Source organism: Mustela nigripes, chromosome 10, assembly GCF_022355385.1.
Source record: "Mustela nigripes isolate SB6536 chromosome 10, MUSNIG.SB6536, whole genome shotgun sequence".
Taxonomy (NCBI): domain Eukaryota; kingdom Metazoa; phylum Chordata; class Mammalia; order Carnivora; family Mustelidae; genus Mustela; species Mustela nigripes.
In genome coordinates this window covers 26,217,147-26,241,446 of record NC_081566.1, presented here as the reverse complement: position 1 = coordinate 26,241,446, position 24,300 = coordinate 26,217,147, and the positions used below count along the sequence as shown (strand labels likewise).

General features: G+C 34.3%; 1 protein-coding gene across 3 annotated transcripts in view; it reads right to left on the bottom strand.

Annotated features, from left to right (window-relative positions):
* The window catches only part of COP1 (COP1 E3 ubiquitin ligase), a 246,533-nt gene that overhangs the window by 87,989 nt on the left and 134,244 nt on the right, over positions 1–24,300 (bottom strand). For all 3 annotated transcript variants that reach the window (XM_059412849.1, XM_059412850.1, XM_059412851.1), the window contains exons 12-15: positions 24,122–24,265; positions 21,924–22,032; positions 21,406–21,487; positions 6,872–6,988 (exon numbers count right to left, since the gene is read on the bottom strand). In XM_059412849.1, the coding sequence (XP_059268832.1) occupies positions 6,872–6,988; positions 21,406–21,487; positions 21,924–22,032; positions 24,122–24,265 (452 nt within the window). The remainder of the gene's footprint in view (positions 1–6,871; positions 6,989–21,405; positions 21,488–21,923; positions 22,033–24,121; positions 24,266–24,300) is intronic.

Sequence of the window (24,300 nt, the reverse complement as noted above, 5' to 3'; positions counted from 1 at the left end):
GGGTGGCTCAGTCAGTCGTTAAGCACCTGCCTTCGGCTCAGGTCATGATCTGGGCTCAGGTCATGACCCCAGAGTCCTGCAATCAGGACTCCCTGCTCAGCGGGAAGCCTGCTTCTCCCTCTCCCACTCCCTCTCCTACTCCCCCCTGCTTGTGTTCCCTCTATGGCTGTGTGTCTCTCTCTCTGTCAAATAAGTAACATAACATTACATAACATAAGTACCCATATTTCCTATCTGTTATAATAATTTTAGTTTTTAAAATTGCCAAGATGCTTCAAGTTATTATGCAAGCCAACTCTGATGTTCCCTTAAAACCACAGATTTCTGAGTTCAACCTCATTTTATAGTGCTTTCCCAAACTGGCTTTAGAGAAGAAAACTGGAGAAAAATTGTTTTCTTACCTTTTTCTACTTATTCTTTTTAAAAGATTTTATTTATTTATTTGACAGAGAGAAATCACAAGTAGGCAGAGAGGCACGTAAAGAGAAAGAAGGGGGAAGAAGGCTCCATGCTGAGCAGAAAGCCTGATCTGGGGCTCGATCCCAGGACCCTGAGATAATGGCCTGAGCAGAAGGCAGAGGCTTAACCCACTGAGACACCCAGGTGCCCCCCTTTTTCTACTTATTAAGAAAACATCATGTAGTAATCAAGTAACAGACAACAAACACTTATACTTTCACCTTTACATTAAAAATATTATCCTGTCTTCTGGTAAAAGCATGTTTCAGATAATCTCAGTACTTAAGATTTTTTACATGGTTTAAAATAAAACTCAAAGCTTTTTTTCTCAATGTTAATCACAAAAAAGTAGTTTAAAATTAATGGTCTACTATTTTCAAGGAGACCATGACTCACGATTTGATATTTAAAAGAAATGCTTGTGAATTTTTACCATATTTCAAGAGATTTTTCATGCTATACTCTTCAATTAAAAAAAAATAACCCAAGAACTAGACATATTTTTATATTATAATAATAGGCAAATGAGTAAATGATAAAGTAAAAGAGAGAGAGAAATGAATTACTTGTACCAAATAGAAATACATTATCTAAATGAAGGTTAAGTAGGGAAGCTGAATTAGCAAAGATGTGTCACTACTCAGTAGGCAGGATCTACAATGCCCTTGAAACAGGGAGTCAAAACATAATTGTGGGTAGCTTGCTTACTCATTCATTGTCTATTTCTTCTCACTCCAAAAGCAATGCTTAAAAATGTGCAATCCACTCCTAATGTCAAATTCATCATCACAAATGACATTTATTAAGCAATCTCAGGAATATGACCCTGTACTTCTCCCAGTGGCAAAATAAATGGTACAGTTAAAGAGTGATGTTTTACAGTTTAAAGAAAAACATTTAGACAATAGTCTACATTCTAAGAAATGTTGCAATTCTAAATGAAAATGATACAACATAAGTCATTGTTTTTCTAATAAAATGCATGTTTCAATCAGTAAAAGACAGAATTAAAGACAGTGAATAAAGGACGACTACTGGTGGATACTAAATACCTATTTCAAAGCTAGAAAAATTATGTCCTTAACTCATATGAAACTGCATTGTGCTGGATAAGGCCAATGACCTCGGCATCCATTCCTACCACCTTATTTAAGCCTATGGAGGATGTAAAGTTAAAAACTGTATTGCCCAGATCCTGTTAAAGTTATGCTTCCAGATGTGAATGGGTTTCTAGAACAGGGAAGCACTAATATAAGATCTGAAAAATAGAAACTTGGTGTTCATTCAGCTTTGGATATTTCTGTTGCAAGCATCACTTAAGGCTGTGGAGGTTTTCTAATGTAATTTTTCAATGTCCAGTCTCTAGCTTTGTATCAGTTACAGTAAACGATTTCTGATCTCTTGATTATAGCAATAGCATAACCTACTTGAACTCAACATATCTTGATCCTGATTGGATGAGAAAGAAAGAACATCTCTCTTGGTCTATTGATACTTATGGTGAGATAATAATCATTATAAGAGGTTCAGCCTACAGATCTCTAACCCTTCCAACAAGTAAGTTTGGGTAACAATGTTAAATACACTGCCACTATAGGATATTCTGGTCTGAAGCATCTCTCATACACACACAACTCTTGAAGAAACTTGACAAATATTTAACTAGACCCACCAAAAAGAAAAAAGAGAGAAAACACAAAAGACCAGTTAGCAATGAAAGATGGGGGGCGCCTGGGTGGCTCAATGGGTTAAGCCGCTGCCTTTGGCTCAGGTCATGAACTCTGAGTCCTCGGATCGAGCCCCGCATCGGGCTCTCTGCTCAGCGGGGAACCTGCTTCCTCCTCTCTCTCTGCCTGCCTCTCTGCCTGCTTGTGATCTCTCTCAATAAATCTCTCTCAAATAAATAAATTAAAAAAAAAAATCTTTAAAAAAAAAAAAGATGGGACACTACTACTAACACTACAAAAATTAAAAGAACAATAAGAGAATGTTAAAACACTTTATTACAACAAATTACAAAAATTAAATATACAAACTCCCAGAAAGGAAGTCAATACCAAAACTGAGTTAAAAATGAAACAGAAAATCTGAATGAATTTTTAAGAAGAAATTAAATTATGTATTTAAAATATTCTCATGAAATCCAAGTTCAGATGGTTTCACTGATAAATTCCATCAAATATTTAAAGAAGAGGGCCACTTGGGTCACTCAGTTTGTTAAATGCTGCCTTTGGCTCAGGTCATGGTCCCAGGGTCCTGGAATCAAGCCCCTCTTTGGGCTCCCTGCTCAGTGAGGAGTGTGCTTCTCCTCTCCCTCTGCCCCTTCTCCTGCTCATGTTCTCTCTCTTGCTCACTCTCTCTCTCTCAAATAAATAAATAAATAAAATATTTTTTAAAAATATTTAAAGATGAAAGTAATACCAACCCTTTACAAACTCATTCAGTAAATAAATACTTCCTAACTCATTCTATAAGGCCAATAGTACTTTGCTATCAAAGCCAGAAAGCATCTTAAGAAAGTTACAAATACCACAAAAATACTTAAAACATTAGAACACTCAATTCTGCAACATATAAGAAAAATTTTATACCATGGCTAAGAGAGATTTTTCCCAGGAATGGAAGGTTTATTTAGCATTCAAAACCACAATAATAACGAACTATCCCCTATTATTATAATAATGGACATAAACTACAAGATTATCTCAAAAGACATAGAAAAAGACAAAATCTAACACTCATTCATAATAAATACTCTTAGCAAACTAGGAATAGGAAATTTACTCAACCTGATAAAGGTATCAACAAAAATCTTAGAGCTAATATCACACTTAATTGTGAAGAACTGAATGTTTTCTCCATGAGGTATGGAAGTTCTTTCTGCCACTTCCATTCAACATTATACCTGGGCTTTTAGCTCATACAAGTAAGCAAGAAGACATTAGCATAGTAAAGGAAGAAATTAAATTATTTTAATTCACAGATACCTTGATCCTAAATATAGAAATCCCATGAAATCCGCAATAAAACTAAGAAGAAAAAATACACAAGACCAGCAAGACTGTAGGATGCAAGATCAATATACAAAAGTTAATTCTATTTCTGTACTTTAGTAACAAACAATTCAAAAATAAGATTAAGAAAATTCCATTTACAATACATCTCAAAGTAATAAAATGCTCTAAGTCCACTGGAATTTAAATAAAGACTTGGAAAAAAATTTTAAATTAAAAAAAGTAATAAAATACTCAGGAATAAATTAAACAAGACAAGTTCAAGACTTATGTACACTAGGAATTATAAAATAATGATTAAAATGATTTTTTAAAAAACAGATCAAATTTATGATTATAGATATAAAAGTAACAGGAATAACACCTATTTATCAAAAGAATTCTGCATTATGTGCCAAAAAGGTTTATTCTACAAACACAAATATAATTCAATATCAGAAAATGCATATACATAATTCATGTCAACAAATTAAATCATGTGACTGTATCAACTGTGGCTATACAGGCACTTGATGAAATACTGAAGTTGCATCTAAGAAACAATAAAATGAAATCATCTGAATTTAATAAAGACTATTTTCCAAAAGTAGATATTCTAGGACCACCTGGGTAGCTCAGTCAGCTGAGCACCTGACTCTTTGTTTTAGCTCAGGTCATGATCTCAAGCTGGTAGTCATGAGATTGAGCCTTGGTCAATCCTAACTCAATGTAGAGAGGACTCTCTCCCTCTCACCTCCCCTCACCAGCGCCGGCACTCTCTCTTTCTCACACTAATAAATAAATCTTAAAAAAGAAAAAAAAGACACCCTACAAAGTGAAGGACTGAAGCCCATTCAACTACATGAAACAGATGAGGAAAGTAACTATCACTAGTCTCATAGAAACACTGCATTGTGTTTCTATGTATTTTTTAATAGAAGAGAAGGCATTAAACCACTGGAAAAGAAGAAAAGCAAACATCATTTTGGCCACTATCAAGTATAAATAGATAACTCAAAGACTCCACCAAAAAAACCACTAGATTTAATAAGAAACATCTATAAAGTGCCTAGATATAATACATATATCTAAATATTAAAAATTTTTATCTATTTTCAGCAAACAGTACTTAAAATAAGCAATAGAAAAAATAGAACCAAAACTTAGACATAGAAAAAAATTAACCAGAAAGACCTCATACCTAAATGAAGTAAACTATGAAATCTCATTGTAAGATAAAAATAATCCCAACAAACAGAAAACTACCCCATATAACTATGTGGGAAGATGTACTATCTTAATAATGCCAGTGGTTCCAAAATTAACAAATAAATAAAATGTAATTCAGAGGAGAATCCCAAAAGAATTTTTCTAGAATTGGAAAAAGATAAATCTTAAAGTATACATGGAAAAGCAAATGCAAAAATTAAGTAAGAAAAACATGAAAATTTAAAACAGTAAGGGCAAACAGCCTGCCAGACAGTAAAGCATTTTTTAAAGTAGGTTTCCCGGGGCGTCTGGGTGGCTCAGTAGGTTAAAGCCTCTGCCTTCGGCTCGGGTCTTAATCCCAGGGTCCTGGGATCAAGCCCCACATCGAGCTCTCTGCTTAGCGGGGAGCCTGCTTCCTCCTCTCTCACTCTCTGCGTGCCTCTCTGCCTACTTGTGATCTGTCAAATAAATAAATAAAATCTTTAAAAAAAATAAAATAAAATAAATAAAGTAGGTTTCCCTAAGTCATCTGGCTGGCTCAGTCAGAAAACCTTGGAACTCTTTATCTCAGGGCTGTGAGTTTGAGCCCCAGATTGGGTACACAGACCACATAAGTAAATAAACTTTAAAATTAAATTAAATTAAACTGGATTTAAAAATTAAAAAATAATTTAAAAAAATTTAAAAATACATAAATAAAGTAGGTTTCCCTTTGCCAGGAACAAAAATTTCTGAAGATGTTCATATCTGTTCATATCTATTAAATACTGACAATAACTTCAATTCATACATGATGGCCAATGGTGAGTGTGTTTATAAAACAGAATGTAACAATAAAACTCAATAAGCTATTAAATGCATGATAAAGTATTAATAATGAAAATAACTAAACAATTACTAAATACCATATTAGAAAAGCTTTGTATATAACATTTTCCTTTCATAATCTTCATAAAGCATAAAAGGACTATCTCTATTTTAAGGATAAGAAATGTGCAGAGATAAATTAATCCGCTTGCCTAGTCAGTGATAGAAAAGGGATTTAATAAGGAAATAGTAGGTTCAAATGGAAAAGAATACCATTTGGTTAGGAAAAACAAAATACTGTATGCTAACAGAAAGAGAATTTTACCTAGAGATACATGTTAGACTGTACCTTACTGAAACTATGAAATTGCGTCAGTGTATAAGTAAATAAATAAACTGAAATAAGGAAAGGGTATAATAACAAATAAGATTTAAATTGTGCTTCTCCTTTTATAGGGGTGTTTCTGTGTTCATTATATGGTGCCAAAATTATCTTTAAAAAACTGAGATTATCAATATAAAAAGAATCAAAGAGATTTTCTAATGCAGAAGTTAAATTACAAGTGTTTACTATTTACTGTTATAGTTAACAATTAGGGGGAGTGGACAGATACAGAAGACAAAGGACTAGGGCAACCATATGATTTATCTTCCAACCCATAACACTTCTGAGAATGAAAGAAGGCACTAATAGTAATGATAACAATATAAGTATAAACCATGACTGGCAAAGGCAGACATTTGGTCACCCTAGTAAAGAAAATTATATTAACAAGAAATTCTTTGCTATAGTAATATAACACGTTTTTGAGAACTTCCTATGTTACCATGCATTCCATGATGCAAGATTTTACCTGTCTCATTCATTGTCCCTATATATATAATTTATACATATATATGTATAAATTGTCCTTATATATATAATTTATACATATATGTGTGTATATATAATTTATACATATAAATATGTATATACATATACACACATATATATGTATAAATATGTATACATATATATGTATACATTAAATTTTTAAAAGAACGAATAAATGTCATTTAATCAAAAAAATGGATTCCTTCGTCTGTATAATATAGCTTAATCATTTAAATGTCATTATGACCTAAGTGTGTGAATAAGCATTAGTTCATGCATGCAAAGACTTGGAGGAACAACAAACATAATCAACAAACCATCTCTAGGTATGAAAGATGGTGACAGAATACTAAAATTAAGGCATAGTAATAAATGAGTAATGATGGCACTGCATACTTCTTAGAATCTAATAACAAAAAACAAAATTTAAACTTACAAAGCAAGTTATTCGTTTTAAACTACTGTCTTTTATCCTAGGCACAATATGCAATCAACATCAAAAGAAGACAAAGCTGCTTTCATTTCTTACCTGCACAGCCGAAAGCCAAATGGTATCGAGAAGACGGGCTGAATTTAACACAGCACACATTAGCCTTCGCCTCAATGCTTGCCACTGAGTTGTCTAGGTTGGTAGACCATAGTTTCACTAAGAGTAAAGGACAATAAAAATGAGAAGAATTAAACAATGCATTAGCAAATGCTTCTGTAATGCAGAATGTTTGCTTATTGCTACAGTTGCCTTTTCATATTAATCCAAAACATTTTCCTTTAGAGAGGGGTTAAAAAAAAAAAAGCAATATGGAGATATACGTGTATTTGTTTCAGTATTCTTTAAATGGTATTGGGGGGATGGTGACCCTGGCTAGCTCACTCAGTAGCGCATGTGACTCTTGGGTCTTGGGGTGGTGATTTCAAGCCCCACGTTAGACATGGAGCCTACTTTAAAAAAAAATGGTGTGTATTTTCCTCAAGTATCATGGGTTGGAAGATGAATCATATAGTCATCCCACTGCTACACAAACATGCATGCACAAATACACTTTCATATTTATTTACGTATCTCAGAATACAAATGCCATTTGTAAAGTACCTGGAAGCAGTTCTTGATTTGTCTTTCAATTAAGACTTCCATGGTTTTAGAATTTTATGCCAGAACTCAAGTTATATGATTTAAGTGTGTCTAAAGTAATGTTATAGAATTACTTAGTTAAACTTTATTTTGTTTTAATATTTGGTATTTGGTCCAGTCCAGTGGTATATACTGAGATTTGTAAAGATTAAAGAAAAACTGATCAGAGAAGGTCAGATCTCAGAGCAAATAGAAAGTGAGCTGTTGTTTTTGTAAGGTACCAAAGCACAGATTATATCATACATCAAAAATGCCTTCATAGACAACAGAATACACATATAAAACAGATTTTCAAGGTATTGGTTATACTCCTGGTTACACATCAGAATTAATAATGAACATTAACCATAACAAGAACAAAAATCTTCCTACCCATCTTTTCAATGTCCTGTCACCCAATGTCCTGTCCTGGACAATACCCAGTTGGGGTCCAGGTACTGGTATTTGTTTAAAAGCTTTTTGGGTGATTCCAGTGTGCATTTGGGTTGAAAACCAGTATTAAGATGAAGGCATAGTAAAATTTAAGAATCTTTTTAGGAATACTAGTATAGCGATCAGTAAATGGGAGTTAAAAAAAGAAAAAGTAAAAATGGTTCCAACTATTACTTCTATAAAATGGTATTTTCTAAGAATAGAAATTTTCTGGGTGAATGGGTTAATTTATCTTCTACAAGTGGAATTCCATCGAAAGTTTCTTTAAATACGTGAACCCCAAATAAAAGTTAACTGTTAAAAAATTTACTTACAACCTAATCAATCTATTAGTCTCCTAAGAGAAAAATAAGACAATATTCAAATAAAAGAATAAGAGTTTTAAATAGCAATATTTGTCTTGTTTTCATGTTATTTTCTAATAGGAACCATGTGTTATTCCAGTCAACATACAACTGTCCCAGCAATTAAGATATACAATCTGAGATGAAATGGCTAGCTATAATTAAAAGTCCACATGTCTAATACAGCATTTATAGATTAGAATACCAAGTGGTAGAGCTGTACTCTCAAAAAATAGCAAGCCAAAGTTAATCCACAGCAAATATTTATGGAGCCCCATAATCCCAATACTAATCACTAAGAACCTTTATAAACCTTTATAAATAAGGTTTATCCATCAGTATTTTATAACAATTCAAAATAAGTAAGCATAGGAATGAACTAGAACAAAAGGACAGTTAAATTAGAAGGTCTTTTGTTAATTTCACGCTAATTTTCTCAATGTTAATGTAATCATTAACACTTTAAAAATAAGTCACAATGGTAAGCACTATTGATTATAATTTTCAATATAAAAGATACTAGATTACATAGAATTCGATATATCTGTCTGAGCTTAAACAATAACCAGAGTTTAAAGATATACTAAATATATATAGCATAATAAGAAAAATATATAAAGAATACACTCTATTAAACAAAATAGGTGTTGTGAGTTAAACCACATTCCCCAAAAAGCTATGTTATAGTCTTAATCCCAGGTACATCTGAGTGTCACCTAATTTGTAAATAGGGTCTTTGCAGATATAGTCAAGTTAAGATGAAGTCATATTGGATCGATTAGGATGACCCTAAATCCAAAGAATGGTTTCTTGATAAAAAGAGGGAGGGTTGGGTAAAGAGGTACAAATAAAAAAGGCCATGTATTGAAAAAGGCAGAAATTAGATGCAATTACAAGTCAAGAAATACCCAGGATTAGTACTAGCTACCAGAACTGGGAAGGCAGCAAAGAAAGGATTCCTCCTTAGAACCTTCAGAGAGAGCATGGCCTCACCAACACCTTGATTCTAGGCTTCTCGCCTCTAGTATGGTGAGAAAATACATTTCTATTATGGAAACCAAACAGTTTATGATAATGCTGCTATGGGATTCCTAGGAAACTACTAGAACAGATATGATGAAATATCCTAAGATGACATCATAGATAAAAGGTAAAATAGTAAAGTGTAGAAGAAATCAACAAAAAGTTTGGAAGAAAATGTGTGAAACAAATATAAATGAGACAGTCCTCAAAAGAAGAAGAACATATATAAATCAGTAATAATATGCCTACTGTTAAAGAATGACACTAAAAATTTCATTAAAAATCAATAAATATATAATTTTATATTTAATGTGAAAACCACCTTTTGTTAAGAAAAAGTAAAAGTAAATTCAAACTAAAATACCAACCTCAAGGTGAGGAGCTAATTAAGGCAATTAAACTCATGGCACTTCTGTATATATAGTCTCCTATGAACTTCAGTTAAAAACAAAAACAAAAACAAAACAGTGACTGTTAGGAAAACCATGTTGCAATGTAAGAAGCTAGAAAAAAAAACAAACTTGTTCTGAATACTAGCTAGCTGGCTTTAGAAAATGAACTTGTTACTTAAGTCCCATTACAAAATACTAAATTTGGGGGTGCCTGGGTGGATCAATCAATTAAGCTTCTACCTTCGGCTCAGGTCATGATCCTGGAATCCTAGGATCGGGCCCTGTGTTAGGATCCCTTCTCAGCGGGAAGTCTGCTTCTCTCTCTCCCTCCTGCTCTCTTTCCCTCTCTCAAATAAATAAATAAAATCTTAAAAAAAAAAATACTACATTTTTTAAAACCCAACTACTGTAGAAGATGGTTATAGTTTATCATCCATTAATTTGTAAAATCGGAGTTAAACATACTCTAAGTTTTTATTCAATTATTATTTTTTCCAAAAATAAAACACAATGAATATCTATAATAACAGCACCAATTACAATATGCAGTATGTATATGTTTTAGAGCTTCTCAGACAGGGCCCACTGCACGTCTATTTGCACCAAAACATCCTAAAAAGGAAATTATTATTAAAAAAAAAAAAAGAAACACAGGTGTTTGACACCATAAAAAAGCCTGTCTTTAGTTCAATTATGAGTATACTTGATATCTGATACTCTTGGTCCCACTTCTAAACTACTGCCTAGATGCTACAGAAAACAGAGCGAGTAAAATGGGATAGTGCTGTTTCAATAGAAACTACAGAAAACCCGAGAGACAAACGTACTATCTTATAAATCAATAAAAACAAATATGAAAGGAAGCCTGGGTGGCTCAGTTGGTTAAGCGTCTGCTTTGGCTCAGGTCATCATCCCAGGATCCTGGGATGGAGTCCCACGTTGGCCTCAGGGAGTCTGCTCCTCCCTAGGCCTACTGCTCTGCCCCCCTCCCGTTTCATGCTCTCGGTCTCTCTCTCTCTCTCCCCATCTCAAATAAATAAAATCTATTTTAAAAATACGAAAGACAGGGGCGCCTGGGTGGCTCAGTCAGTTAAGCATCTGCCCTCAGCTCAGGTTGATCTCAGGGTCCTGAAATCCAGTCCCGCATCAGGCTCCCCGCCCACCAGGGAGTTGGTCTACTACTCCCTCTGCCTCTCTGCCTGCTGCTCCCTGTGCTTGGCCCCCCCTCTCTCTCACATAAATAAAGAAAATCAATCTTAAAAAAATATGAATGATAAACCACAAAGATGTTCACTTTGACACTAGTGATTTACCAAGTTTTTCTTTTAAACTCGATCAAATAGAGAAAACAGACCTTGTTGTACTAGTTAGCTGTTGTTGCACACCAAATTGCTCCAAAACTTACAACTTAAAACAACAAAATTTACTGTCACGTGGGTCAGGAATCTCCGAGCAGCCTAGCTGGACAGTCTTGGCTGAGTCTCAAGGCCCAGAGAGGTTGCCATTCAGCTGAGCTAGAGGATCCAGTGCAAACTCACTCAACATGGCTCCTGGCATGAGGAGGTAGTTCCCCACCATTTGAGTTTTTGGGTTTTTTTAAAAATATTTTATTGATTTATATGAGAGAGAGCAAAAGCAGGGAGAGCGCAGAGGGAGAGAGGAAGAAGCACATACACCCTGCTGAGCAGGGAACCCAACAAAGGGCTCGATCCCAGAACTCTGGGATCATGACCTAAGCCTAATGCAGACACTTAACTAACTAAGCCATCCAAGCGCCCTGTTATTTGGGCTTATGACAATACTCTTAGCTTCTCCACACTGAACCAAATATAAAGAGAGAATGATGAAGAGAGAGGCTGCAGTGTTTTATATCAACTATTTTCAGAAGTGACATACCTTCAAGTCTATAATATTTTGCCAAGCACAAAGACTAGAAAAATGGGGAGGAAAGTCTGAGAATACTAGGAGACAGATCACGGGGGCTACCTGGGAGGCCATCTAACATAAGCCTTTTAAATTCACTTGGATATTGGAGATATTACATTTAGTAAAGTTATAACTTATAGGAATGATAACTGACTAAAATTATAAATTAGAGGAAAGATAACTACTATCTTCATGCTATTTAATATGCAGCAATTCATTTTTTAGTGCTTTGATAAAAAAGAAGTGTTTCATTCAGATCCATTAACTAAAATTAATTTTTTAAACTTGTCAAGATTTCAAATTTGTCACATTGACATTAATGTATGCAGCTATGAAAATCTGGAATGAATAAGAACCTATAACTACTGCTGTTCTAGAGCCTAAATATTCTTCAAATTCATATTGGGGATAAAAAAATTTGAAAGAATGTGATTATTCTAATTCAAAAGCAAGGTTATTTACTGCAAATGATTCTTAGTTCGTGTATTTGAAAAGGAAAATATATTTTTTTGTAAAGAAGTTATAAATTGGTTCATAAAATTCTTTCCTGATTACCTTGCAACACAGAAATGCTACATCTATTAGCCTGCTATATTCATGTTTAACACCCAAGTAGTACATATATATTTGAAAATAAACTATTTTTTAAATACATGGCATTAAATAAAATAAATAACAGCATGAATACAAAAACTTCAGTTTTAAGGACTTAGTATTATGGATTGATAAAACAATATCAACTAATAACTATTAAAAATTTAATAAATAAAAATATAAAATGTTAAAAAATAAAATATATAAAATGCTAAATATGTAAAATACATTATGTGTGCTAAATGTGTAAAATACATTAAAAGCAATGTAAAGCATTCTTATTATAAATTACCACAAAAGCAGTATTTTACAAGCAATATTTGTAAGTAGAAATCACCAAACACTCACAAGAGTGATAATTTACTAACACTAAAAATTTTTAAGATGGGCGTAAATGCATTTGGGACTCCGTACCAACCAAGACAAAGTAAGCCCACTATAGCCAATCTCTCTATGAGATTACTCTGAGGACAATGTAAAAAACAAAAGCAAAAAGCAAATATCTGAGGAATCCAAAAAGTAAGGAAAAGGAGTCATTATGAGAAGGACATTCAAAAGTTAAAAGAAGTAACCAGGGGGAGGAGTCAAGATGGCGGAGAAGTAGCAGGCTGAGACTACTTCAGCTAGCCGGAGATCAGCTAGATAGCTTATCTAAAGATTGCAAACACCTGAAAATCCATCGGCAGATTGAAGAGAAGAGGAACAGCAATTCTGGAAACAGAAAAACAACCACTTTCTGAAAGGTAGGACCAGTGGAGAAGTGAATCCAAAGCGACAGGAAGATAGACCCCGGGGGGAGGGGCCGGCTCCCGGCAAGCGGCGGAGCAACGAAGCACAAAATCAGGACTTTTAAAAGTCTGTTCCGCTGAGGGACATCGCTCCAGAGGCTAAACCGGGCGAAGCCCACCCGGGGTCAGCGTGGTCTCAGGTCCCGCAGGGTCACAGAAGGATGGGGTGTCTGAGTGTCGCAGAGCTTGCGGGTATTGGAACGGGAAAGCCGGCTACAGAGAAAGAGCCGACAGTAAGCTCGCAGCTCGGTGTTACCTTGAACCAGCCGCAGGCTCGGTGAGCTCGGAGCGCAGCCAGAGGTCAGGCAGACGGGAGTAACTGGGCGCTGTTCTCTGAGGGCGCACTGAGGAGCGGGGCCAGGCTCTCGGCTCCTCCGGGCTGGAGACCAGGAGGCCGCCATTTGTATTCCTGTCCTCCGGAACTCTATGGAAAGCGCTCAGGGAACAAAAGCTCCTGAAAGCAAACCCGAGCAGATTACTCACCCCGGCCCCTGGTAAGGGCGGTGCAATTCTGCCTGGGGCAAAGACACGTGAGAATCACTACACCAGGCCCCTTCCCCAGAAGATCAACAAGAAATCCAGCCAAGACCAAGTTTACCTACCAAGGATGGGATTAGGAGGGAGGCAAACCATAAGTGACTCTTAATCTCACAAAACAAACTGAGGGATGCTGGGGGGAGGGGGGTTGGGAGAAGTGGGGTGGGGCTATGGACATTGGGGAGGGTATGTGCTTTGGTGAGTGCTGTGAAGTATGTAAACCTGGTGATTCACAGACCTGTACCCCTAGGGATAAAAATATATGTTTATAAAAAATAAAAAATTAAAAAAAAAGAAGAAGTAAACCAGTGCAGGAGGGTAAGAGTACCATTTCTTTTCTCCCTCTTTTTTACCCACGGCAAGCCAAAATCTGCACCTCAATAAGCAAAAACTGAGGAAAATCCCTGTGTTTCTGACCATAAAACTGGAAAAAGGCATTCCTGCAAGCCAGAGGATTGAGGGTCTTTTTTTTTTTTTTTTCATTTGTTTTATTCTTCTCTCTCAACAATCCCCTGGGTGGGCTTCCATCACAGAGTTACAGCAGTATGACAAGCTAATATTCCCACAGAAACTCCATCTCTGTGGTCATAAAAAGGAGTAACTCATCTATAGAGAAACCTCAACTTTCTTGACAAAACCTCAGGAAAAAAGGGAAACAAAGAATATGGGAGAAACCTGGAAAAGCAAGCACTGGAGAAGGAGATCCAGTATCCTGTGTATGAACTGGACGAAGTCTTTAGTTACTTGCAAGTTCTGTATGTGTATGATAGACATAAAGAAGCATCACAAAGGCTTTGTGCATTGAACTACAATTGAAAAGACAACGCAGTTTCCAGACTAACTTCTGACTGGCATATGCATGAGACAAACCAATGTAGCACAGCACAGGCTTTGAAAACCGCTCTGACAATGGAACTATCATTCACAAAGAAAGCAACACAGAACATATAGTCACTATCTAAACTGCTGATCAACTGCTTGAAAGCAACACAAAACAAAACAAAACAAAGAACATTATCTAGGAAATGTGAACAGGACCAGACTCTTATATAATATTCAAAATGCCTAACATACAACTCACCAATTACTGAATATATAAAAATCCAGGAAAATGTGAAGAATTTAAAAGAAAGATACCACCAACAAAAATCAATCCTAAAAATCTAGCTGTTGGGATTATTAAACAGATTTTAAAGCAACTACTGTAACTGTGCTCCATGGGGTAAAGGTAAACACATTTAAAGCTAATAGAGAGAGAGAGAAATATTCAGTAGAAATATAGGAACTATAAAATAACAATCAAATGAAATTTTAGAAAAAAATACAGTAATTTACATAAGAGATTTACTGGACTGAATCAATATCAAGATGAAAGTAAACAGATAAAGGAGCCAGTGATTTAAAAGAACAGAAATTACTTAATGTAAAAAAGAGAAAAAATATTAAAATAAAAAATATTAAAATAAAAATAAAATAAAAAGAACAGTGACTGTGACTGAGGGGCATATAAGACAAAAATGAAAGGTCTAATACTCGTGTAATCTCAGAGGAAAGGAAAAAGAGATCACTGCTTTGATGAATATCTAAAAAGTAGATTCAGAAGAAAGAATATTAATAGGGATAAAGAATTATATTATATATTGATAAAAGGGTCAATTCATGAAGACAACAATTCTAAATGCTTAAGACCCTAACAAAACAGCTTCAAAAAACCAAGCAAACAAAAGAAGAAGGAAAACATCCCCTCCTTGCTGAAAGGAGAAATGAAATCAGATTTCAACACGCCTGTTTCATAATCAGTAGAACAAGGAGACAAGACAAAAACAGCAAAGATACGGAAAACCAAAAAGATACTATCAATAAGCTTGATCTAATTGACCCAGAATACTCCACTGGAGAACACTGGAGAACTCTTCAGTACACTTGGAACATTTACCAAGGCAGATCATATTTTGGACCATAAAACAAATCATAACAAATAGGAAAGAATTAAAGCCATATAAAACATGTTCTCCAACGAGAATTAAGCTATAAATCTTAAGCAAACTAAACAAGAGAGTCACTAGAAAAATTACGTGTGCTTTTAAAAGTTAATGAACAAACAGATATATTATATGAAAATTTGAGGGGTCAGCTCAAGTGGTGCTTAAAGGGAAATGTACACTTGGAAATATTTACATTGGAAAAGATAAAAGGCTCAAATCAATGACATAAACTTCAACCTTAATAAAAGAGAGAAACAGAATCACACCCAAAGAAAAAAAAATTACGTTAATGTGGGAAAAAAAGCTAATGAACAAACATTAATGAAACTACAAATAGAAAACAAGCAAAATTAAATAAGTAAATAAAAATAAAATAAAATCAAGGGTTAGATATTTGAAAAAGATAATTAAAATTGATAAACTTAATGCCACACTGACCTAAATATATAAATAACAGATAATGAAAGACAGGACACAAAATATCAATTCCAGAAAGGTACAGACCACCAAAGCTCACTCAAGAAGAAAGAGATGAATTGAGTAGTTCTAAATTTACTAAAGAAATTAAATTCTTCTGCCACAGGTTAAAAGGTATACCACAGAGAACAGTCAATGGTACAGTAATAGCACTGTACAGTGACAGCAGCTACCCTTATGGTAAGCACAATATAACATAGAGAGCTGCTGAATCACTATGTTGTACGCCTGTCAACTACACGTCAATTTAAAAAAATAAATTATTAATTAAAAACTTCACACAAAGAAAATTCCAGGCTCAGAAAGCTTCAGTTACAAATTATATCAAAGATTTATGAACAAAACAACAATTCTAAACAATCACTTCCATCTATACCCCCCAAAACAAGACAAATCATTTTATTAGGCCAGCATTACCCTGATATGAAAGTCACAAAAAGAATTACAAGAACAGAAAAATAAAAGCCAATACTCCTCATGAATATAGATGCAAAAATCCCTTAAAAAATAAATCAGCAAACCAAACATGCTAATACAGAAAAGAGATAATACATGATGGCAAAGATGGGATTTGTCCCATCTTGGCTACTTTAAGATGTGAAAAGAGATCATTATAATTCATGATAGTAACAAACAAACAAACAAAAATAAAATCATTTCAACAGATACAGAAAAATGATAAAATTCAACATCTATTCATGATAAATATTCTTGGCAAACAAGGAAAAAGAGAATTTCCTTAACCTGACAAAAACATGTCCAGTGAAAGTCTAATCTAAGGGGCGCCTGGGTGGCCCAGTGGGTTAGAGCCTCTGTCTTCGCCTCAGGTCATGATCCTGGGATCGAGCCCCTCATCATGCTCTCTGCTCAGCGGGGAGCCTGCTTCCCCTGCTCTCTCTCTGCCTGCCTCTCTGCCTACTTGTGATCTCTGTCTGTCAGGTAAATAAATAAAATCTTTTTAAAAAAACCAAAAAACTGTTTTCCTATAAACTAGTAAAACATGAATGAGTATTAATGTTTTAAACACCATTTTCAATAGCACAAACTCTTTAGTTGTAATAACGTACAGAATCTATATGGTGAAAACTATAAAAGTATTAAAAAACTTTTCTTAACACTAAATTTGATAGATATAAATTGTGTTCATGGAGGGGCACCTGGGTGCTTCAGTCAGTTAAGTGTCTGCCTTCGGCTCAGGTCATGATCCTGGAGTCCTGGAATCAAGCCCCACATCGGGCTCCCTGCTCTCTCTGTCTCTCTGCCTACTTGTGATCTCTATCTGTCAGGTAAATAAATAAAATCTTTTTAAAAAACCAAAAAACTGTTTTCCTATAAACTAGTAAAACATGAATGAGTATTAATGTTTTAAACACCATTTTCAATAGCACAAACTCTTTAGTTGTAATAATATACAGAATCTATATGGTGAAAACTATAAAAGTATTAAAAATTTTTTCTTAACACTAAATTTGGTATATATAAACTGTGTTCATGGAGGGGCACCTGGGTGCTTCAGTCAGTTAAGCGTCTGCCTTTGGTTCAGGTCATGATCCCAGGGTCCTAGAATCCAGCCCCATGTTGGGTTCCCTGCTGAGTGGGGAGCCTGCTTCTCCCTCTCCCTATATAGCTCCCCCTGCTTGTGCTCTGTCAAATCAATAAATAAAATCTTTTTTTTTTTTTAAAGATTCTATTTATTGATTTGACAGAGGCAGCAAAAGAGAGGGAACACAAACAGGGGAGTGGGAGAAGGAGAAGCAAGCTTCACAATGAGCAGGGAGACCGACGTGGGGCTCAATGCCAGGAACATGGGTTCTTGACCAGAGCTGAAGGCAGACAGATGCCTAAAGACTGAGCAACCGAGGTGCCCCAATAAATAAAACCATTAACAAAAATGTTCATGGAATAGAAACCTCAATTTTTTTTGAAGATTTTATTTATTTATTTGACAGGGAGAGAGAATACAAGCAGGCAGAGCAGCAGGCAGAGGGAGTGGGAGAAGCAGGTTTCCCACAGAGCAGGAAGACCAATGAAGGACTCAATCCCAGGACCCTGGGATCATGACCTGAGCCGAAGGCAGACGCTTAACCAATGAGTCACCCAGGTACCCCAAAATCTCAACTTTTATGGTATCAATTTTCCCCCAAATGATCTAGAGATTCAATACTATCTTAATAAAAATCTCAGCAGGATCTTCCGTAAGTACTGGCAACCTGATTCTAGAATGTATATGGAAGAGCAGAGGAAGTCGAGGGCTAAAATCATTTTCAAGAACATAGATGTAAGACTCATACTACTAGACTTCAAGAATTACTGTAAAACCACAAATCAAGACAATGGGTTATAGAAAAAGAAGAAATACATAGATCAATGTAGAATCTAAAAACTACATATCCCTCAATCAGAATGGACAGAATCAGCAGGGAGAAATCAGTAAGGACACAGCTGAACTGAAAATACTATCAATCAAATGAATATAAATGATATCTACAGACTAATTTATTTAACAAGAATATCTCAAATGAGATATTTCCCCAAGACAGACCATATTCTGGACTATAAACAGACCGTAACAAATTTAAAATAGGCGAAATTAAATAATGTATCTCTTAGACTTCAATGACATTAAACTAGAAGTCAGTAACAGAAAGACAGCTAGAAAATTCCAAAATGCCTAGAGATTAAACAACACACTTCCAAATAATATATAAGTCAAATAAGAAATCTCAAAAACAATTTTAAATATTTTCAAATAAAGGAAAATTAAAATAAAACTAAAAACTTATGGGATACAACACTTAAAGGGACGTTTATAACATTAAATGCAAATATTAGCAAGGAGAAAAGATCTACAATCAATAACCCAAGCTTTTAATTTAGGAAACTAGAAAAAGAAGAGCAAATTAAATCCAAAGTAAGCAGAAGAAAAAAAATAGTAAAATAAAATCCACCTAAAATTCATATGGGATCTTAGCAGACCCTACATAGCCAAAACAATCTTGAAAAAAAAAAAAGGTGGAGGAGTCACATTTCCTGATTTCTAAACAAAGCTATAAAACAGTGCAATCATGGCATAAGGAAAAACAGACCAACCAACAGCAAAGAAACCAGAAGTAAAGCCTTGAAGGCATAATCAAATGATTTTTGACAAGGGTGCCAAGATCTTTCAATAAGGAAAAGACAATCTTTTTAACAAATGGTGCTAGGAAAAATGGATATTCACATGTGAAAGAATGAAGTCAGAACTTTACACCATATACAAAAGTTAACTCAAAATGGATCAAAGACACATAAGAGCTAAAACTATAACCCTCTTACAAGAAAACAAAGGGCAAAAATCTTCATTACACTGAACCTAGTGTAATGAATGACTCCTTGGATAGGATGGCATAGGCAACAAAAGAAAATGAGACGATTGGGACTTCACCAATATGAAAAAATTTTGTGCATAAAAACACACTATCAATAAATCAGGTATCTGATTAAGGGAATTAATATCCAGAGAACTCCTACAATTCAACAGCAAAAAAAAACAAACAAACAAAAAGATAATTAAAAAATGGGCATAGGACTTGAATTAACATTTCTCTGAAGAAGACATACAAATGACCAATAAACACACAAAAAGATACTTAGCACATCACTATCATTCAGGGAAATGCAAAGCAAAACCACAATAAGATACCACGTTACATTATTAAAGTTATTAGTTAATACTAATGAAGGAAGGAAGGAAGGAAATAACATGTTGGTGAAGGTATGGAGAAAATGAAATAGTTAGGCATTGCTGGTGGAAATGTAAAATGGTACAGCCACTATGGAAAAGAGAATGATGGTTCCTCAAAAAAGTAAACATGTAAGTACCATATGATCCAGCAATTCCATTTCTGAGTATATACCCAGAACTAAAACCAAGACATGAAAAAATATTTTGTCACTCATGTTCATAGCAGCATTATACACAAGAGCCCAACAGGTAGAAATAACCCAAATGTCTATCCATCAATGAATGAACAGATAAACAAAATGTAATGCATTCATACAAGAGATTATAATTTAGCCTTGTAAAAGAAATTCTGATGCATGCTGTAAGATGGATGAACCTTGAAGACTTTATGCTAAATGAAATAAGGCAACTGCAAATGGACATTATATGATTCCCCTCATATGAGATAGTTTTAAGTACCAATTTCATAGAGGCAGAAAGTAGAAACATGACTGCAAAGGGCTGGCAAAGGGGAAATGGGGAGTTACATTTGATGGGTACAGTTTCAGTTTGGTGATATGAAAAAAGTTCTATGGACTGATGGTAGTGAAAACTGCACAGCAGTATGAATGTACTTAATGCCACAGAACAGTACACTCAAAATGGTTAAAATGGTTAATTTTATGTTATGTACATTTTAATACAATTTAACATGAATAAATAACTTGAAAAATCCCTTTATACTTCTTTCTTCTTAAATTGTTTTGAATGGCTTCTATTTTCCAGAGGAAGACTCTGACCAGTCACCACCTTTGAATAAATATTAATCTTCAGTACAAAATTACAAGTATTCAACTCAATAAAAGCTATCCCCATATACTATGAGAAAAAACATTTCACATTAGTGAAACTTTGTATCCCTACATACAAATATCGACTTTCATATGCTGCTCTAAATAATTTAGAATTTAAGAATAATTTGTTAAAACCATCAAGAAGAAAGGTATTTCGATTTAAAAATACTTTGGGTAAAGAACTTGCTACTTTTTGATGTTTGGGGGGGAAAGTCCAGTCATGTTCACTTTCCACTTACAGAATAGGGCATGCACTATCATTATGAAATAGACTTTTCAACACAAGAGCTATCTTTGCCTAACTAATCACTAGTCTGGAGGGTACAGGTAGAAAAGAACGGCAAAAAAATTAAGGCCATTACTTTAAAATAAGAGAAATCTGTTAACAGGGCTTTGTAAATCTAATGGTGGAAAGAACTAGGACAAAACAATAAGGATAACTGAAAAACATGAATAGTAAACAGGGATATATAAGAAAAAACAGAAGAGGTCAATTAAATTGGCAAATGTAGAAGTTTCCCTTGAAAATTGATAAACTTCACTGAAAAACTTTAGTATACACTAGAAATTGAATATAATTTAAAACAGAGATAGATCTAAATATTTCTGCAAAAAAAGTTTATTTGATGTTATATATAAAGAAATTGGTTATCAATATCTCACCATATGACATGAATCCAGAAAATATTATTATAATGAAGATATATATTAATTTTTTTCACTCAAAAAGATATAAAGATTGTAGTACGTACATTATTTTTAGGATAATAATCACAGAGGATTGCTATGATTTTTAATAAATATCTGCATCTCTGCTAATAAAAGGAATTAAGTTGGAGGTAAGGGCATGAGGAAAAGCAGAAGAGATTCAAATAGTACCTTTTGCATCATCAGAACCAGAAGCTAAGAGTTTAGGATCCATCAAATTAAAGTCAACACTCCAACATCTTTTCTCATGCTCCTGGACATAAAAGAAAGACAAAGTAGTCTTAGACAAAATATAGATCTTAAAATAAATAAAGAAAAATCCTGATACTAATTTATGGCTCTGGTGAGAGGGAGAGAGAATAGGCCATGAAAACAAATGAGATGCGAAGTAATTCCCAAACTTTTTATATATACATATTTTATTGCTTTTGGAAATCCATTTGACACATTGTACAAATGCAAAACAAGTCTGAAGTGATGCTTCAGAAAAGCATTATCTCCTATTACAGAGGGATTAAAAATGCTAGAAGCTTTAAACTTGTAATGAAAGGCATTATTTGCTATTATATAGGTATAAAAAAAATGCCAAATAGTGGCTTAACATTTGTAATTATAAACTTGTAACTCTAACTATAATTATGAAGTAAAAACGTGATTCTTAAAAACAAATGACTAATACTCTAATTTACCTGATAGACCTTTGACCTCTGTCCTGTAAATCCATCCCATAGGATGACGGTGCCTTCATAATCACTGCTGGCTAACAGATTCTTATGGTAACTACTCCAACTGATACAGCTGAAAGAAATACAGTTAAGCCTTATTTTATGTAGAAATAAGTAACGATGAATACAAAGAATTTTGAAGTGTGCAGAAAGATTAGAACACTTCAAATCATCTACATGATTTCATATCATTAATCAGCCCACAACACAGCTGGGACAAAATGTATCAAATAACTGCCAAGTTTTTGGATTGAACTACCAAATAACAACCCTTACCACTATTCACTCTGATCACCAGCCAAAAGATGGACATGAGCCTAAAGCCACCAATGGCCATCTTTCATACATGAGGAGAGCATTTCTGTGAGTGAAAACAGAGGCCAACAGAGCACAAAGCATGCCACAGCACAATGACAGAGGCCAGATCAAATTGTGTAAGCCCCTGGATCAAGTTGAGCTGAATCATATAAGCTAATAAACTAATTTGAATTGGGTTTCTGTATTTATATCAAAAAAAAAAAAAAACCACAACTAATATGAGCTTATTACTGAATTTAACATTTACAATTAAGCTTTTAACATCTTACGGTTTCAGCTATTCTCAAGCGCTCCAAAACTAAGAATCCAACATCTAAAAATGTATGCTTTCAGTGAGACACATACAGGAATCATGTATAAAACTAATGTGTATTAAGGATAAAAGCCACTCAGTAAAGCAATTAACCTAGATGACTTCAAAGCACATGAAAACAATAGTCTTTTACTCTCTACTGGCTGTATTTATGTTAAACTTCAGAGACTGTTAAGAGTTCATTTGCATGTTTACATATACTTACTGGATTTCTAGGAGAAGTTAGATGGATAGTTAAAAGAACTAAATTCTGGAGTTAGATAGACTTGAACTCAAATCCCAGATCTTTACTTACTAGCTGTGGTTCTCGGTAATCTAGGTCACTTTCACAACTGGTGTGGTCCAAATTAGCTTTAGGCATTCTTAGACATTGGTCCTGTCACTCTTAATCCCATAGCTTTCAGCCTTGAAAAGCTTCTTCCGTTTACTCCAACAGGCCATGAACTATTGCCATATTTTTACATGTATCAAGACAGTAAAGGTGTATTCCCTAATCCACACTGTCATTACAGTAACATTTACTATGATTCTTGATAATGGCCAAGTATTATGCTGAGTGCATTGCATGGATTGATTTAAAGTACAGTCCTATGAAGGGGGTGCCTGGATGCCTCAGATTTTAACAGGGCAAGATTCCAAACAGACTGCATTAGAACCAGACTACGTATGTCATTCATTCAGATAAAAAAGATTATAAGGATAAATAGAAAATGTTCAAAGTTCTAAATAAATTCATTATTAGATGATTTCCTTGTATTCCATTTTAAGCCAGTGCCAATGAAAACAGCTCAGGAAGCTTGTTTTAACAATGCAGATTCTAAGATGTCCATAAGATTTGGGGGAGACAGATCTGATCTAATTTCTAGTTTCTGCATTTTTAACACTATTCCAGATTTGAAAAGCACTCATTATGAATTTTAACCCTTACTATATAAAACTTAAATATTAGGCCCTCAATGAAAAGCAGCAGAATGTTCTTATAAAAAGAATTCTTTACAGACATTGAGAAAGGTATGTGCTATGGTGAGTGCTGTGAAGTATGTAAACGTGGCGATTCACAGACCTGTACCCCTGGGGCTAATAATACATTATATGTTAATAAAAAATAAAAAATAATTTAAAAAGAATTCTTAAATTATAAACAATTATAAAATTTGGAGACATGCACATGCTAGGGGGAAAATTCCTGACTTTCAGACACTATTTATAAGCTACAGTAATTCTTTATTCAATACTGCATGGAAGTCAATTACAACAAAAATTTTTATTTGATTGAGTGATTAAGTGAACAAAGAGAAGACTTTCATTTGTCAAATAGAAAAACAATGACTAGTAACCCCCACAGGGAAAAAGCAACCAATATCTGTAAGATTCTAAAGTATCCTTTGTATACAATTAGTGTTTACCATGAGTGAATAAACAGTCTCAAAGAAAGATAAATTAACAAACTCATATGAATCACAGATATTAAAGGTTATACACACATTGCATTATGTAAAAAAATAAATAAATAAAATAATAATCTAAGTACCTGATTTTGGAATTGCAGGTCATTTCATTTTCAGGGTAATGAATATCCACCGCATCCTGAATGACTGTGCCATATTCATAGACTTTAATTTTCTTTGTAACCCCAGCAATTGCAAAATAGTCACAATCCCGGTCAAATTCAATACTATGGAAAAAAGTGAGTATTTGGTTAGTAAGACT